The sequence below is a fragment of the Podarcis filfolensis genome (genome assembly GCF_964270895.1).
Source record: "Podarcis filfolensis genome assembly, chromosome: 2".
Taxonomy (NCBI): Eukaryota; Metazoa; Chordata; class Lepidosauria; order Squamata; family Lacertidae; genus Podarcis; species Podarcis filfolensis.
This window is the reverse complement of record NC_139605.1, coordinates 9,882,046-9,899,039: the sequence shown is the minus strand read 5'-3', so window position 1 is coordinate 9,899,039 and position 16,994 is coordinate 9,882,046. Positions and strand designations below refer to the sequence as shown.

The 16,994-nt window shown below is 45.8% G+C and overlaps 3 protein-coding genes across 4 annotated transcripts in view; 1 reads left to right on the top strand and 2 right to left on the bottom strand.

Annotated features, from left to right (window-relative positions):
- Positions 1 to 16,994, bottom strand: part of LOC310756497 (tigger transposable element-derived protein 1-like) — a 796,241-nt gene that overhangs the window by 215,385 nt on the left and 563,862 nt on the right. The gene's annotated exons all lie outside the window — the stretch shown is intronic.
- The window catches only part of LOC310756865 (zinc finger protein RFP-like), a 127,755-nt gene that overhangs the window by 43,790 nt on the left and 66,971 nt on the right, over positions 1 to 16,994 (bottom strand). The window lies entirely within an intron of this gene.
- LOC310756859 (E3 ubiquitin-protein ligase TRIM11-like) lies at positions 908 to 15,310 on the top strand. 2 transcript variants are annotated; one of them, XM_083601725.1, is made up of 7 exons: positions 908 to 1,529; positions 1,989 to 2,084; positions 3,825 to 4,055; positions 5,564 to 5,586; positions 8,504 to 8,679; positions 10,980 to 11,012; positions 13,629 to 15,310. In XM_083601725.1, exons 1-7 carry the CDS (start codon positions 1,119 to 1,121, stop codon positions 14,171 to 14,173), a joined length of 1,515 nt encoding a protein of 504 aa, XP_083457851.1. In that variant the 5' UTR covers positions 908 to 1,118; the 3' UTR covers positions 14,174 to 15,310. The 2 variants fall into 2 exon arrangements, with proteins under 2 accessions (XP_083457851.1, XP_083457852.1); XM_083601726.1 differs by lacking the exon at positions 10,980 to 11,012.

The following is a 16,994-nucleotide window of genomic DNA, read 5'->3' as shown; positions in this document are numbered from 1 at the left end:
AAAGTTCTTAACCTGAAGCACTATTTCTGGGTTAGCGGAGTCTGTAACCTGAAGCGTATGTGTCAGGGGCTCAGGAGCAGAAGCACAGGGGAGAGAGGAAATGGAGAGCGAAGGGGAGGAATCCGAGGGCAGCGTAGGGGAGTATGACAGTGACCCGAGAGATTCCATGAGCTTCTCCAGCGAATCAGAAGATTCCCAGAAGGGGGCGCCGATGGTCAGGGCAAGGGGGGTCCCAGGGGGGACGCACCAGAAACAAGGGGTGAGCGGGGACTCCCAAAGCAGCAGCAGGGGATCAGGACCAGCTTCCCCACCAGAGCGTAGTGGGGGGGAAGAGTCACATGTGTCAGGACCAGCGTCTCCTCCAGCGGGGAGAGAAGATGAGTCAGGGCTGACCACGCCTCCATCGGAAAGTGGGGAAACGGAGGGGAGGTCAGTTCCAGCTAGCCTCCCCGAAGGGGGGAGCAGTGACAGCAGCAGTGCAACGGTTAGGAGGAAGGTCGCAGGTTGGGCGTGCGCGCCAAGTTCAAATGTACAGGCGCGCGGGACAGCAGGAAACCCGGATTGGGAACCAGGTCCTAAAGCCCGCCGGAGGGAGGGGGAAGATTCAGGGGACTCAGCGTCAGAAGAGTCTAGGAAGGGCGAGACCCCAACGGACAGGCGGAATCAGAGGAGGAAAGAGCAGAGGAAGAGGTGGAGCAAGGCTAGAGTCTTAAACTGGTGTCTGGGGGGAGGAGATTCAGACGGAGCTTCAGCGGTCTAGAGTTTGAGACGTAGGGCTGCACGCTGCGGCTGTGAAAGTGAAACTGAACTTCAATAAAGACTTTTATACTTAACAACGAAGCGGCGTTGGTCCTTTGTGAGCTGGGACCTCGGGCAGCTCTGACAGTATGTAACCCGAGGTACCACTGTACAACAACAAACACACAATTAAAAAGCAATCCAAAGCAATGAAAGGACAACCAAGGCTTCTCAACAAAATGTTAAGCAACTGCAGACGCCTGTCAGTCTTTTTAAAAAGAAGGCCCCATCAGCCTTGAGTTCATGAATCATTTACAGCAAGGGGAACAGCCAGTGACTGAAAACTGAGAAAGTAAAACTTAACTGGGACTTTGGCAGGTATGGCTGTTTCTGGTGGTCCCGTCCAGAGTCTGTGCGATGAAGCTACTTGCTCCATCTGCCTGGAATATTTCAAGGATCCAGTGACCATCCCAGAGTGTGGGCACAACTTCTGCCGATCTTGCTTGGTCCAGTGCTGGGGGAAACTGGAGGGAGAGGCTTCCTGCCCACAGTGCAGAATAACTGTCCAGCGAAGAAGCCTCATCTCCAACCGGCAACTGGCCAACGTGGTAGAAATAGCCAAGAAGCTCAGCCTTCCCCTTCAGGAAGGGAAGGTCTGTGAGAAGCACCAGGAGACCCTGAAACTCTTCTGCAAAGTCAATGCGACCCTCATCTGTGTGGTTTGTGACAGATCCAAGGAACATGAAAACCACAAGGTGATTCCTCTGGAGGAGGCCTCTGAAGAGTACAAGGTAGGAAATCACTGTGGATCTTGATGAGGGGAAGAGCGGTGGATTCTTCCTGGGCCATTTTCCGTAGCACTTAAGTCCAAACTGCATTAAATCAATTGCCCAAACATCAATTGTTTATTATGTAAAAGGCAACAAAGGAGAAACCTGAGCAGTGTAGGGGTAGGTTCCAAAGGGAGCTTGCATACCCTCCAACATTTCTATGATGAAAATAGGGTCGTCCTATGCCATCATAATAATAATGATATTTATACCCCACCCAGCTTTCAATACATATAAAAACATAATAAAACATTTAACATAATCCGCCCCCAATACAGGGCTGCTTTCAGATGCCTTCTAAAGTGGACTCCTCTGTCTATCTCTCTCTCTCTCTCTCTCTCTCTCTCTCTCTCTCCCTCTCTCCCTCCCTCCCACTTTTTCTTGGTCTTAATCAAACCTGGGATTTTGTTTCCTCTTTAGAGACTGATCTGCAGCCGCCTGGAGACACTGAGGAGAGAGAGAGAGAAAATGCTGGCCTATCGAGCAGACCTGGAAAAGCAAAGTCAAGACCTCCTTGTAGGTGTTCCTGTTGTTACTAGGATGGGAGCAAGCATTTGAATACACTAGTACCTCGAGTTAAGTACTTAATTCATTCTGGAGGTCCGTTCTTAACCTGAAACTGTTCTTAACCTGAAGCACCACTTTAGCTAATGGGGCCTCCCACTGCCGCTGCGCCGCTAGAGCACGAATTCTGTTCTCATCCTGAAGCAAAGTTCTTAACCCGAGGTGCTATTTCTGGGTTAGTAGAGTCTGTATCCTGAAGCGCCTGTAACCTGAAGCATATGTAACCCGAGGTACCACTGTAATCAAGTCAGGACTGAAGAAGCACAGGCAAATCTGTCCCATACCAGCTTCTCCCCGTTTTTCCAGATCAGCATGCAATTTTGAATTGTAAAAAGTCCTTTCTGTGTTATTTGCATTCATAAACAATTTTAATGCCTACTTTACCCTCGAATGTGCATTTTTGTGCACATTACCTGACCAGAGTAACATTCAGAGGAGTGTTAATTTGAAATGAATGCGGTTTTTCCGTCTGCGTATTTTTTTTGGAGAGTGACTATCAGCTAAGTTCACCTTTGAATGCAAACTGGATTGAATTTCTTCCGCCTGAGGCAGCCCAGCTCTATTGAATATAAAGTAGTTGGGATATCCTGAAGGACCATACAAATGGTTAATGAAAGGTCTTTTGAAATGTGCACTCTGTTGTTAATCTTTAGCAAAGTCAGGCCATCCTGAAGCCTTAAAGTAAACAGGGGTGCTCTGGGGATGAGCAGGCTAGCTATGCCCTCTTCCTCTGTTTCTGTTGCCTTCCTATTTATGGAAGTGTTCAGTCTAAAGTGAGCAGCATTTAATGTCCGTGGAGGTTCCCTGAATATTTTAGAACTGTGATTATGTGTTGTAAACAAAAATTGCCCTTTTCCCTTATGGGGTATCCAAGAGCCCATATAGAGTCCTTACATAGGTTCCCTATTGGTAGGAGAAAATAACAGAGGCCAACCAGAGAATATTGAGAAGCAAAGCAGCTAGTAAGCTTGATCCTTATTGATCTGTTGCAACAGGGTGCTCCCCTCACCCACAGGAGAGGAGGAGAGACCCAGAAAAATGGTGTGCAAGGCCTTATAAAGACTTTTGAAATTGCCACCCTGTAGATCAAGACCACCCCCAGAAACATCATACATACATCATAGAAGGGGTGTAACCTAAGACCACCCCTCAGATACATCATACCTATGTCATAGAAAAGGCGGTCTAAACAGAAATTTAAATGTTTTTCTCTTGTCCTTGTTTCTCTCCTGTCTGGCAGGTTACTTGATTGAAATTCCTGGGTAGCCTGGCTAGTCTTTTGTAGTGATAAATAAGTTAGTTCCTGGGCCAGGTCACAGGCTCACACCCTATTCAAACATAGACAGGATTTGTGAAGGAAAAGACAATGGGGAGGCTTTTCTATTTTGACCTTGCAGAGAAAAGATTTGGTCAGTTTAGGAATCAAAATGGTTCCAGGTTGGCCTTCCTGTGCTGATCTATGTATGTGCTTGGTTGGTACACTTGTGAACATTACCATATATCTAAGACCATAAAGTTCCCATTACATATGCCAGGTCCAAATATGTGCAAGGAACCTCCATGGCTAGGAAAAAAAGCTCATTGCCTTAGGCAAACTGGAAGGCAGCAAGCAGGAATAGCAGTGGAGAGGGCAGAGCAAGTGTGTTCCTGAGTCAGGGCTCCATGTTTCTTACTTCTACCTGCTTCTTGCAGAAATTAACAAAAACTGAGAAGCAGGGGACAGAGGAGAAGTTTAGACAACTGCGCCAGTTTCTGGAAGAGAAAGAAAAACATCTGCTGCACAAGATAGAAGAGGTGGAGCTGGAGATTGCAAGAAGAAGGGATGAGCAGCTGGCCAGACTCTCCAGGGAACTCTCCTCTCTTGAGAGGATCATTCAGGAGATGGAAGAGAAACGACAGAAGCCAGCAAGTGAACTCCTGCAGGTAAGATGGCAGGAGGAACAGCACAAGGCTCCACTCCAGGAGAAGGGCTTCCTCCAAATCTTTTTGTGCCTCTATACAAGCAGTAAAGGAACTCAGCTTTTTCACAGGAGCTGCCAAGAAAACTGGTGTGGTTTATTATTCCCCTTAATCAGTGGCATAGCGTGGGTTGTCAGCACCCGGGGCAAGGCAAGTAATTTGCGCCCCCTAACCCGTGGATTTGCGCCCCTTAACCCGTGGATTTGCGCACCCTAACCCTAACCCCCAGATGTTGCGCCCGGTGCGGCCAGCCCCCCCTGCACCCCCCACGCTACGCCACTGCCCTTAATGCAGACTGGAGATGCTTACTCAGTGTTAATAGAATGTGGTGTTCTGTGCTTAGCCAAAGATTTTCTCCTAATGCCTTCTATTTTTGCAGTGCTGCCTTCATGTCCTGTTGTGGGCTTCCCAGAGGCTGCTCTGGCTGCCTTAGAGCTAAGCAAAATTAAAATTAAGCAAAGGAGAAGTGAGCCTTAACATTGAGCACAATCACATTTTTTAATCCAAATTGACACTCCCACCTTTCTGCATTCAGATTTTCAATTTCTGCCCTCCAGACAGACATTGAGGCCAACTTCAGTCATGATAAATGTTATGAAAGTGTCATAAAAAAATGCAACAGCTATTACAACTCGGCACAAATGTAAATGGTCTGTGGTGGTTGGGGTGTTTATGTAAGCCCACTGAGAAACCTGTCATTGGTTTGAGAAATATCACCCATCATTATATGGTCTCTACCAACCACCTCACAATTCCTCGACCTTTTCCTGAACATTTTTCTGTGAAAGAAACAATGAGGGGTTGTAATGCCCCAATCCACTGACATTTGCTGGGGTAAGAAACTCAGCTGAAAACAAAAATTCATTGCATCTTATACTGCAGGTGGTTGTTGTTGTTTTTTTCCCCGGAAGGAAAATGGTACTTGCTGGCTGAAATTTGGCGATGTTCTACAAATGGCTTTGGGGGGAAATGTTCTAGAAGGACTAAACTGTAGGCCTCCTGATATCTAAATTGCACTATGAGAAGTGTGTTGGGAGGGATTTTTTTGCACACAGAATTAAATGCAGGTTGATAAGTTAAAACTGCCTCAGACCTGCTTTGTTTGCCGTTTATGATCAATATGCAAACTGAATCATAGCCATCCACCAGCATTTGCAATTCTCCAGATTTTCTAGTGAAATTCTCAAGCCAAGTAATCTGAACTTGCATACAAAATTGGCTACAAAGGTGTATTTGGGGAGAAATTCGCACTAAAATGCTGATGTGGAATTGTGGAGAACTGAGCTTCAGATTGTAAAAGTAAAAACTGACTGAAACCAATATTGGCTGATTTAGCCATTCTTGCTCAAATCTTTGATGTGTGCCAGGCAGACTGAGATTAGAGGACCAGGCTGCATCCATTCCAGGGTCTGAAGTGCCTTCAAAGTGTGGCCTTTTATAGGCAGTGATTGCTGTTATCTTTTCCCCTCTAGGATGTGAGAAGCACCTTGCAGAAGTAAGTGGATCCTGCTCATTTCCATTAGCATCTCTCTGAGGTCAGGAAGGGTCCAGGACCCCAACACATAAAACCTGGTACAGAAGGGGCTCCTGGGGGAGAGACTGTAGGACTCCATACCCTACAGCAGGGGTCAGCAAACTTTTTCAGCAGGGGGCCAGTCCACAGTCCCTCAGACCTTGTGGGGGGCCAGACTATATTTTGGAAGGGAAACAAAGAATGAATTCCTATGCCCCACAAATAACCCAGAGATGCATTTTAAATAAAAGGACATATTCTACTCATGTAAAAACATGCTGATTCCCGGACTGTCTGTGGGCCAGATTTAGAAGGCGATTGGGCTGGATCCGGCCCCTGGGCCTTAGTTTGCCTATCCATGCCCTACAGCATCTCACACGTAAAAATAGGGCCCTGTTCTTTGCTATTGTAGCAATCTAATTCTTCTTCCAAGGATCAAGGCCAGAGCACGGCCTCCTCCTTCCCCGTCTCATAGGGCTGGAGGCTCTTCTCTGCCTCTTGCACGTTGCATTCACTGACTCTGCAATACATAGTGTCAAACGTATAAAAGAAAGTGGCTCAAAGATGCTTGTGAATAGCTCAGTACCTACGAACATGTTTCAATGTCCAGCTAGTTTTCCCTCAAACTATGGTGAGCAACAGAAAGGCACTCACCTCTGTTAACTCTCTCTCTCTTAGGTATTTTTGGAGGGGAGGTTAGTGAATCTGGAGTAAGTTGATTGGTTTTTTCCCTCAGAGGTGGGATTGTTGTGATTTTCCCTAGGGAGTTTCTGAGGTAAGAAGCAGCTTCGTTTGGGTAGGAAGCCTGATCCCTTGAGAGTTTTTACTCTTTCACTGAATACTGTTGTGGGGTGAGATAGCAGGACTACTACCTTTGAGACACACCAGGGTCTTATGTGGGTGAGGGTCCTGGAGGCAGATGCCCCTCAATTTCTTCTACATTGGCCCGCGCATAGAGCCCCTTGGAATTCCTCCTCCCAACGTCTCCTGGGTAAGATTGTAGATATCATGTTGAGCAGGTCATGAGTTACATGTTGGGAGATAACCGCTTACTGTGAAGGCTATTTCTTTTATTGACCCTGCCTGGGAAATTAGGAAGACTCTATGCTAGGACTGGCCTTTCCAGACAAAGTGACTTCCTTTGGAGTGCCTACGTTGTTGCTTAGGTGGAATCTACACACACATAAAAACATTCTCAAAATGCTTTTTTTAAATAAAAAAAATTTGAAAAAATACATTGAATTTTACATAAGGCTCACCATCACCATTGCCAAAGTGTCACATTGTATATTGCACTAAAACACACTTAAAACATTTTATTTGCAACTGTATAGTCACTCTGTAACTCTACAGCAGTGATGCCCTCCAGCTGTTTTTGGACTACAACTCCCATCATCCCTAACTAACAGGACCAGTGGTCAGGGATGATGGGAATTGTAGTCCCAAAACAGCTGGAGGGCCAAATTTGGCCATCACTGCTCTACAGCAACCACTCTATTGACCACCCCATCCTTTCTCATGGAGCCCCTGTGGAGGTGACTTCTCATAAGGGAGGGGCGTGTGCTGGGTTATTGACTATATCCCTGCTGCAATATGTAACTTCAAGGTGTCATTCAGGTTCAGAATAGAGGTTATAAGGAACATTTTGCATTTGCCAACAGCAGCAAACATCTTTTTTCTTCTTCACACCTTCTCTGGAGACATCTAGGGCAGGCATGTCCAACTCCAAGTAGGCTACTATCCAGTATCAAAAACTGGCAGTGATCTACTACACTCTCCCAATGTCATTTTTCAACTTAAACATATTATATTTGGCTGGGGAAACCCAGCCAGCTGGGCAGGGTATAAATAATAAATTATTATGATGATGATAAAAAGAATAACAAATAATTACCCCCACATCAGCCCCCCTCCCAGGGCCGTTGGCGCACACCTGGAAATGTCCAATTTCCCCTTTACCGGACAATGAGCTCTGTAGTGGGAGGGGCGGCTTACTTTCGAGTAAATGCAGCTAGGCTGGAGCTGGAAAGGTGAGGAAAGTTCAGCATCCACCCAGAACTAGCAGCGAGAGGGGAGGGGTGTCACCGTCTCTCTCTGCCTGCCATCCTTTCCGCGGTTCCCTCCGCAGAGCTGGAGCCTGTGCTCCTCATTGTTGCCTCTGCGCCTCCCTGCCCTGGGGCTGTGGCTTGCAGGGGGCAGATGGGCGTCGGGCAAAGCCAACGGCTGCCAGCACCAGCCACAGCACTTGCTGCGGTGGCAGTGATCAAGCCTGGCTAAGCGGAGCCTCGACTGCCACCTGCGGAGTTACTCCTGCTGCAGCTGAGCACATGCTGAAGGCGCTTGGCGGCCATGGGAGAGGGCGGAAGGTGGAGGCAACGAGTCCGCGATTGACCAGTTGATCGCGATCGACGTGTTGGACATGTCTGATCTAGAGTAAGGTTACCAGATTTTTTCCAATGAATCTGGGGACACTTTTCAACTTCAATGGATTTTGTATGGGGGCTGATTTGTAAATCCGGGGACCGTCCCTGGGAAATGGGGACGTCTGGTAACCTTAATCTAGAGAAAGGAAGTATCTGCTGTGTTGTCATCACACTCAGATAGTTCCTGCCCTTGGCTCGTGAAAGCCAGTGAAGTGAGGTTGGTAGAGAAACTCTTGAGCATTACATTACATAATTCAGTTGCTTTGAATAGGCATCAGCGGGCAAACTCAGAGGCCTGGGGTTGCTGCTTTGGCCCTCAGATATCTGGCTGTGGAGCGTGTAGTGAGGAAGAATTGAGCCTCTCTGTGCCTGCCTGACCCTATAGGTTTTTTTCAACTCTCTTTCTCATTTCCTTTCTTTTACTGTGCTAGGAATTGTGGTTTTGAATGGGCTAACATTATTTTTCTTCTCACCAGGTATGAGAAAAGAGAGAGATTGGAGGCTCCATGTGCTTTCCCTCCACAGCTGAATGAGAGGCTCTCCAAACTCTGTGATATAAATAGTATGCTCGAGGATGTGATGAAGCAATTCAAAAGTAATGAGAAATGGCTGCGAGGATTTTATTCTGGGCATTTTATTAGTCCAAAACTAGGTATGCCAGTTCCTTAATGTATTGCATTGTCTTGTATTTTGTTTTTGCTGCAGACGGGGACGTTCCCATAATACCTTCCTTCTTGGTGGTCCAGCCATCATCTTATTTTCCTCAGAATGCCCTATATACGTTGTCACTCCGGTGCATGGGGGGTTAGAGGAAAGAAATGGTGGCTGCCACAAAGAGAAAGAGCCTGAACCAGAGTGCAGAGCAAAGTCAAGATTTCCCCCCTCAATGTACATCTGGGCTGGCCCTTTTGGAGGTTCTCAAACTCTGAAGGGCAGTGTGAAAGGACATTTTGAACCACCCTGTTCCCCTCTTTGCCTCCTCCTCAGGCTTGTCTCCCAGCGGTGAAGCAAAGCCCTGATCTGTGTCCTCAGACATCCACCCACAGCTGCCCTATCTAGGGCTGCCACAAACACAATCTCCTGAGAGTTCACAAATTAATTATGAAATCAAGTGCACATGAGCCCCAAAGGGCACAATTATGTTTCTTAATAGCATGGAAGATTTTTAAAAGGTTTGAGGGGAGGAATTCCTTTTGCACGAGAGCTCTGCCATTCCTTCCTCTACAAGCTGAGTTTCTCATAAGATTTAATGATTCTGGCTTAAACAAAATCCCTCATCACTTTACTTGGGGGAGTTATCAAGGCTGCCTCTATCTCCCCTCTGCATCCTTTTACAGGATTGCTGTTACGCTGCCTCCCCTCCAGTCCTCCACTATAGACCCCAAATTCAGTGACAACATTCATAAACCAAAAAATAAAAAAATTGTCCACTAGCACTTTAGAGACCAACTAAGTTAGTTCTGGGTGTACCGTATTTTTCGTCCCATAGGACGCTCTGTCCCATAGGACACACCTAGTTTTTTGGGGGGGAAAGAAAGGAAAAAAGTTTTTCCTTTATTTCCCCCCCAAAAAGCAGGTTGGAGAAACCGAACCAGGTCGAGGAACAGCGGGATGGCGGCGCTGCGCCTCCCTGCTGTCCCCCGAGCTTGTGGGGCTGGCCGATGTCTGCCCAGCACGAGGGGCGCTCTGATTCAGGGCGCCCCGCCCGCTGGGCAGCAGGCTGCTATCCGCAGCGTGGGGAGCCCTGCGGGGAACTCCTGCAGGGCTCCCCACACTGCGGATGTCTGTCTGGCGCGCGGGGCGCCCTGCTTCAGGGTGCCCCACGCGCCGGGAGGCAGGCTGCTATCCGCAGCGTGGGGAGCCCTGCAGGGAACTCCTGCAGGGCTCCCCACACTGTGGATGTGTTCCCGAAGCGCCGGGCGCTCTGCTTTCAGGGCGCCCGATGCTCCGGGAAGCAGGCTGCTATCCGCAGCCTAGACATCCCTGCGGGACATCCCACAGGGCTGCCTAGGCTGTGGATGTGTTCCCGAAGCGCCGGGCGCCCTGAAAGCAGAGCGCCCGACGCTCTGGGAAGCAGTCTGCTATCCGCAGCCTGGACATCCCTGCGGGACCTCCCGCAGGGCTGCCTAGGCTGCGGATGTGTTCCCGAAGCGCCGGGCGCTCTGCTTTCAGCACGCCCGGCACTCCGGGAAGCAGGCTGCTATCCGCAGCCTAGACAGCCCTGCGGGAACTCCCGCAGGGCTGCCTAGGCTGCGGATGTCTTCCTGAAGCCTGGAGAGTGAGAGGGGTCGGTGCGCACCGACCCCACTCGCTCTCCAAGCTTCAGCGAAAGACTGCATTCGCCCCATAGGACGCACCCAGATTTCCCCTTCATTTTTGGAGGGGGAAAAGTGCATCCTATAGGGCGAAAAATACGGTAAGTTTCGTGTACTTGCACACTTCTTCAGATACACGCACATGAAAGCTTATACCCAGAACAAACTTAGTTGGTTTCTAAGGTGCTAGTGGACAATTTTTTATTTTTTTATTTATTTCGACTGCGTCAGACCAACACAGCTGTCTACCTGAATCTACATCCATAGACCATTGGTTTTTTGCTGAATATTTGTATTCTGCTGCTTTTAAGTCTAGTTTATCACTGCTGAGTTTTAAAGTTCTAGTTATTTTCATTGGTTCTTTCTATTATTTCCTTGTTTTAAAATATTTCTTCTACTACCTAATATTTTACTTGATTTAAGGAAACTATAGCTACATTATGAAGTGTATTTTTTGTACAAATATTTTTTGTAATGTTTTATGTTTTTATATATGTTGGAAGCCACGCAGAGTGGGTGAGGCAACCCAGTCAGATGGGCAGGGTACAAATATAATTACTATTATTGTTGTTGTTGTTGTTGTTGTTGGAGGTACAAGAGTACAACGCTTAAACTTCATATCTTTTTGCTTCCTCAGACTCTCTTTTATTTAGACAACAGCTTCAGAAAGGTAAATTTCTGACTGAGGCCCAAATTCATCTGAGGGATGGGGACTGGATGATGCTCTGTCCTCCTGGCAGGGGTGAAACTGGGCTTTCTGTCACCCAAGTCAAAGACCAAGTTGGTTACCCTGCCACACACATTTATGTACACATACAGTAAATGGCCAACACGCTGTGACCCTCACTGGTGCCCTCTGGGAGCTTCACCCGGGGCAAAAGTACTGGCTACACACACCCCAGCTATGGCTCTGCCTCCTGGCCTGGACATCTTGGTTGGCTGCTTAGCTCTGGAGTCCTATCTAGCCGAGGTGGGTGTAGGCCCCAATCACTGACAGTGAATTAATTTTGTCTTGAATGATTTCTAGTTCATCTTCAAATTCATTCTCTTCCATGTGTTTTTCACTCTTTGAGTCTTTAAGCGCATGGGTGTAGCCAGGAATTTTTTTTGGGGGGGGGGGCAGGCTTTCAGTAGGGGGTTTGTCAGGATTGGCACTGTCCATAAGAAATCCAGTTGCAGCAGACTTAACTTAAACTTACAATAACTTATAATAAGTCTAAACCGTAACACTATATACAGAACACCAAACCAGAAGGAAGGAGATAGGAAGCGAAACCCAGGCTCCTTCTGGCCTTATAAACAGCATGACCTTGACAGAGAGAGAGAACAGAACCAGTTCAACCAGCTTGTTTTCAAGCTGATTTGTTGAGCAACTGCAGTTTTAAAAAAGCACGTCAGCACTGAGTTTCTTCCTGAATCAGTTACAGAAAGGGAAACACCCAGTTACTGAAAACTGAGAAAGTGAAACTTAACTCCTTCTCTGGAGTGAGGAAGCCACTCTTTGTGCTGAAGCCACTTGCTCCATCTGGCTGGAGTATTCCAAGGATCCAGTGATCATCCCAGAGTGTGGGCACAACTTCTGCAATCCTGCTTGATCTAGGGTTGCCATATTTCAAAAAGTAAAATTCCTGACAACCGCAAAGGTCTGAGTAACCACTGTTATATTCTTCAGGGGGTTGTTCCATGACAGATCACCACAATTTTTCAAATTATTATTATCTACTACATTTCAGATTTTGCTTAAAATTGCTGTACTGGATTATCTCAGGTCAGTGTCACTCGTGTGAATAAATATTTCTTTTATAGTTTTCAAGCTTTGGGGGGGAATGAAAATTAGAGAAACGTTATATACATGCATGAATCAAGTCACTTCTGGGGACTTTATGGGGTTTGGGGCCTTGAAGCTTAAGCTTCGTTAGTTTATAGCAGATCTACTCCTGGGCAGAATAGGTTGATGGGTCTCTGCACTGACACTCTCCCCAACTCTATGCAGAATGAGGGCATCTAAGAGTGAATGCCTGTTCTCTGCTTATCTGAACTGGGGGGCCCTCATCACCCACCCACTGAGAGCCCCAAATGGCCATATCATACAGAGATGCAAGTCCCCTTCTCTCCTACTCCCCCCTCCCATTCACAAACACAGAAGAGCTGAGTAAAGGTTCACTAGGTGGTTTTGTTTCATTGTAAATACCGTATTTTTCGCTCTATAGGACACACCCAACCATTGTACGCATCTTGTTTTACAGGGGGAGAACAAGGGGGAAAAAATCTCCCCCTCTCTGCTCAGCGCCCCTTCAGCGAAGCGGCAGGAGAAATGGAGCCCTTTCCATTTCTCCTCCCGCTTCGCTGAAGGGGCGCTGTGCAGCTCTCCCTCTCTGCTGAAGCCAGGACAGTCTTGCTCTCCCGGCTTCAGCAAAAGGAACCCGAAGCCTTTGGAGTGCAGCGCGAGTTCCCGCTGCGCTCCAAAGGCTTCAGGCGGCTATCCCTGAAGCCTGGAGAGCGAGAGGGGTCGGTGTGCTCTGACCCCTCCCGCTTTCTAGGCTTCAGCAAAACCAACGCGAAGCCTCCGGAGTGCGGACGGAGCGCTCTCTCTGCGCTTCGGAGGCTTCGCGTTGCTATTGCTGAAGCCAAGGAGCCTGCATTCGCTTCATAGGACGCACACACATTTCCCCTTAATTTTTGGAGGGGAAACAGTGCATCCTATAGAACGAAAAATGTGGTAAATTGAATACAGAAAGAAGAAAACAACTGATTTAAAACCAACAAGGGCTGCAACCTGAAAACGGTAACAGCCTTTGAGTAATTTCTGTAGATAACCAATATTAAAATGAAGATAGATAGAAATAATAGTACTTCAAAGAAAAAGAAAATCGATAAATACAGGCAACAAATTTATTATAATAAAATGGAAGGGACGGGAAGTCATTTATTTATGAAGAATATTATTTGAATTACATCTCTTTTCTTTTTTGTGTACAAGTAATGTTTGATGATCTAAAATGGACAACAACAATAATCAAAAACATTTTTTGGATATCTATTTTTATGATGTAAAGTTATGAAGTAAAGATATCATTACGAGCAATAAAAAAAAAGATTTAAAACCAACAAGGAAAGTATTTATTGTGGGGAAAGTATGGAAGAAAGAGAGAAGTATCCCAGTTCTGTATGCAATACAAAGAAATCCCATTTCTTTGAGAGGGAATCTGGTTCCTGAGGTGTTTGTTGGATCAGGATGTCCATCTCTGACTCTCAGCTGATTCTGCCTTTCTTCTTTTTCCAACAGAAAATGTCACTCTGGATCCAGACACAGCCCATCCCAGGCTCATCCTGTCCGAGGATCGGAAAAGCGTGAGATGGGGAGACAAAAAGCGAGCCCTGCCTGACAATCCCGAGAGATTCAGTGACTGGCCTTCTGTGTTGGGACGTGAGGGATTCACAGCAGGCAGACATTTCTGGGAAGTCACTGTGGGAAGTGAGGGAGAATGGGCTGTAGGGGTTGCCAGGAAGTCTCTGAGGAGAAAGGATGACTTTCTCATGAGAATAATTAATACCTTCTGTGAGTTAAGTTATGAGGAAGGGATCTGGGCTGTGGGGAAATTGAGAGGTAAGTACAGGGCCTGCACCTCCCCTGATTCCTCTCCTTTGTCCCTAAGTATGGAGCCCAGGAGGATCCGGGTGACTCTGGACTGTGAAGCAGGGGAGATGTCTTTTTCTGGTGCTGACTCAGGAGCTGAACTCTACACATTCTCAGGAGCCTCATTCTCTGGAGAGACCTTCCTCCCTTTCTTTTATCTGAGGGGAGATAAAATCCACCTCAGGATCTCCTAAGGAGGCTAAATCTGCCTCACAGGAACAGTTGGGAGTTTCTCTCCAAATGAAAATGACAGATATAAAACCAAACATCTCAAGAGCTCTTTTAACAGCTTTGCACAGGCCTTTTGAGATGACTCACTCTAGTCACAATCATTAGAAGCAAGAAAACAGACAAAAAATGGGGCTAGTTTTTTAAATTTTGTTTTATTTGCTTTTTCCTTCCCTTTCCCAGAATTCCCTCTGCAGGTTATTTATTAAAGAGACAATATCACTTTAACAGTCCCAGTAAATATTATGTTCCTGAATAGGAATGCACTGACTTCAGTGGGGCTTTTGGCTGTTTAGATGTGTTTAGGATTACAGCCAATGTGGTGTCCTTTGGATGAGGCTGGACTCCAATTCCCATCTGCCTTGTCCAGCATCTGGTCAGAGATGATGGGATTGTAGTCCAGCAACTTCCAGAGGGCACGGCATTTGCTGGCTGCTTCAGACCTTTTGCGTGTGAGGTGATCGCAGTAACCACCAGAGTAGAGAAACTGTGCCCTGGCCTCTGGACTTGTTTCCATCCCTCAGATGAAAATGCGCCTCTCCACCTGTGTGTGAGGAGAAGAGCATACACCTGAAATGAAGTGAAGGCCCAAGACAGGTGTTGATCATAATGTGAGCTGCGCACAGGTGGGCTGAAGCGAGCTACCACCATTCCTGTGGAGCCTCTTTTTATTGAGACAAACATGCAAGCTAGGCAAATACATTTTTGGGCTGTGACCTTTACACATCTTCCGTCCCGAAATCGTGGGGTGGTACAAAGCTATTTTGGCACCTGTTTCCACAGCGTCATTTTCCCCTTGCAAAGTGTATGACGTAGGAGACAAAAGGTCTCAGGGAAAAACTTACAGACAGGACACCGCTGACTTCTGAGACCGCAAAAGGTCAGACATAGGTGGAACGATGTACCAGACAGCTGTGGCTTGTCGGGGGGGGGGGTTCCCTGCACCCCAAGGTCACACGTGCAGGCAGACAGTGGCTGCCTGCCGGTGGGGAAGTGTGCTCCCTCCGGACCCCACTCCCCACTCCGCGATATCCCTACATGAAAGACCTTCAGCTCCTGGAAGGGGGAGAGGGAGCAAAAAAGAAAGAAAACCCAGCTAGGAATCTGACCTCAGCACCAATTGTGGCACAGAATCCTGACCACTAAACCATGGTTGAGAAAAGCCTGGTTGAACTCTCTAGTCCAGTGAAAGGATTCCCTGACAGGAAATAGATTGAGAAGACTGGTAAAAAATGTGGAAATGTTCAGGGATGCAGGAGAGGATATATTGTTTGATGATATCCTTCCTAACTTGCGTTAGCAAGTTCTATATCTTATCAGAGTAGCATTCCCCTTTAAACGCACAGCGGTTTGCTTGTTGCAGGCTCATCTGAGCCTCTCAATATAAGATTCCTGCTAAGATCCCTTGTCCCGCTTAAAAAGAATAGACACAACAGTCTTATTAAAATCAATATAAAAGTAGTTTACTCACAATCATTCAGTTCACAGGGTGAAAGAAAGAGCATTTTTGGCAAAACATTCATTTTTACTGCTGCTGTTTTTCCTAGTAGGGAGAGGTTAATTCTGTTCCATATTTCTAAATTTCTTTTATCTCAAGCCACCCTTTTTCATAATTTATATATATTTATATTTTTTGCAGTTAGCCATACCCGTATTTTACTTTTTTATGGACTTCTATCTCAATACTTTACTCCAGCTCTTTTTCTTCTTCAAATTTTTTACTCATAACTTAGTTTTGTTTCTATTTAATTTAGATCCTGCCACTTCTCCAAATTTTTGAATTTTTTCTATAACTCTAGGGAGAGAATTTTTTGGATCTTCCACTGTAATTACTAAATCATCAGCATATGCTTTCAATTTAAACTCACTTTTCCCAGTTTTTATCCCAGTGATCTCTTTGTCTGCTCTTATGTTTCTAGCAAATATTTCCAGGACCAGAATGAACAACAGCGGCGATAATGGGCATCCTTGTCTAGTTCCTTTTTGTATCTTACAGTTGTCCGTTATCACCTGATTTACAATTAATTTAGCTTTTTGTTCTGAATATATTGCTTGTATTCCCTTTAAAAATTTGAATCCACAATAATTTATTCAAGTACTTTTGTCATGAAATTCCAAGAAACATTGTCAAAGGCTTTTTCAGAGTCTATAAACATCATTGCTGCTTTCTTTTCATTTTTGACCTCCAGATATTCTATCACATTTAATATATTTCTTATATTCTCTTTCATTTGTCTACCTGGAAGAAATCCTGCCTGATCTTGATGTATATACTCATTTAATATTTTTTTCCATTCTATTAGCTAAGATGTTTGCAAATAATTTATAATCATTGTTTAACAATGAGATAGGCCTTTAATTTTTAATTTGCAGCAAATCTGAATCTTGTTTTGGAATTACTGTAATGTAAGCCTCTTTCCATGTTTCTGGGATTTCACCTGTATTTAATATCTCATTCATGACATCTTTCAATGGGTTTACCAATTGTTCACTTAATTTTTTATAATACTTTGCCATTCATCCATCTGGACCCGGGGACTTGCCATTTTTTTGTCCACTTTATTGCCTCTAACACTTCTTGAGCTGTTATTTGTGTGTTTAAGATCACCATTTGTTCCTCTTTTATTTTTGGCAGATTACTACTTTTAATATAAAAAATTTTTTTTTCCTTCCAGTAGCACCTTAAAGACCAACTAAGGTGCTACTGGAAGGAATTTTTTTTTTTTTGTTTTGACTATGGCAGACCAACACGGCTACCTATCTTTAACTGGAACTACTTTTAATATA

Bases quoted from the DNA above. Each gene is read 5' to 3' on its own strand.
- LOC310756859 (XM_083601725.1), top strand. From the start codon at position 1,119: ATGGCTGTTTCTGGTGGTCCCGTCCAGAGTCTGTGCGATGAAGCTACT. The intron at 1,530-1,988 runs GTAGGAAATCAC...TTTCCTCTTTAG, and splicing joins AGGCCTCTGAAGAGTACAAG to AGACTGATCTGCAGCCGCCT. The intron at 8,680-10,979 runs GTATGCCAGTTC...TTGCTTCCTCAG, and splicing joins TTTTATTAGTCCAAAACTAG to ACTCTCTTTTATTTAGACAA.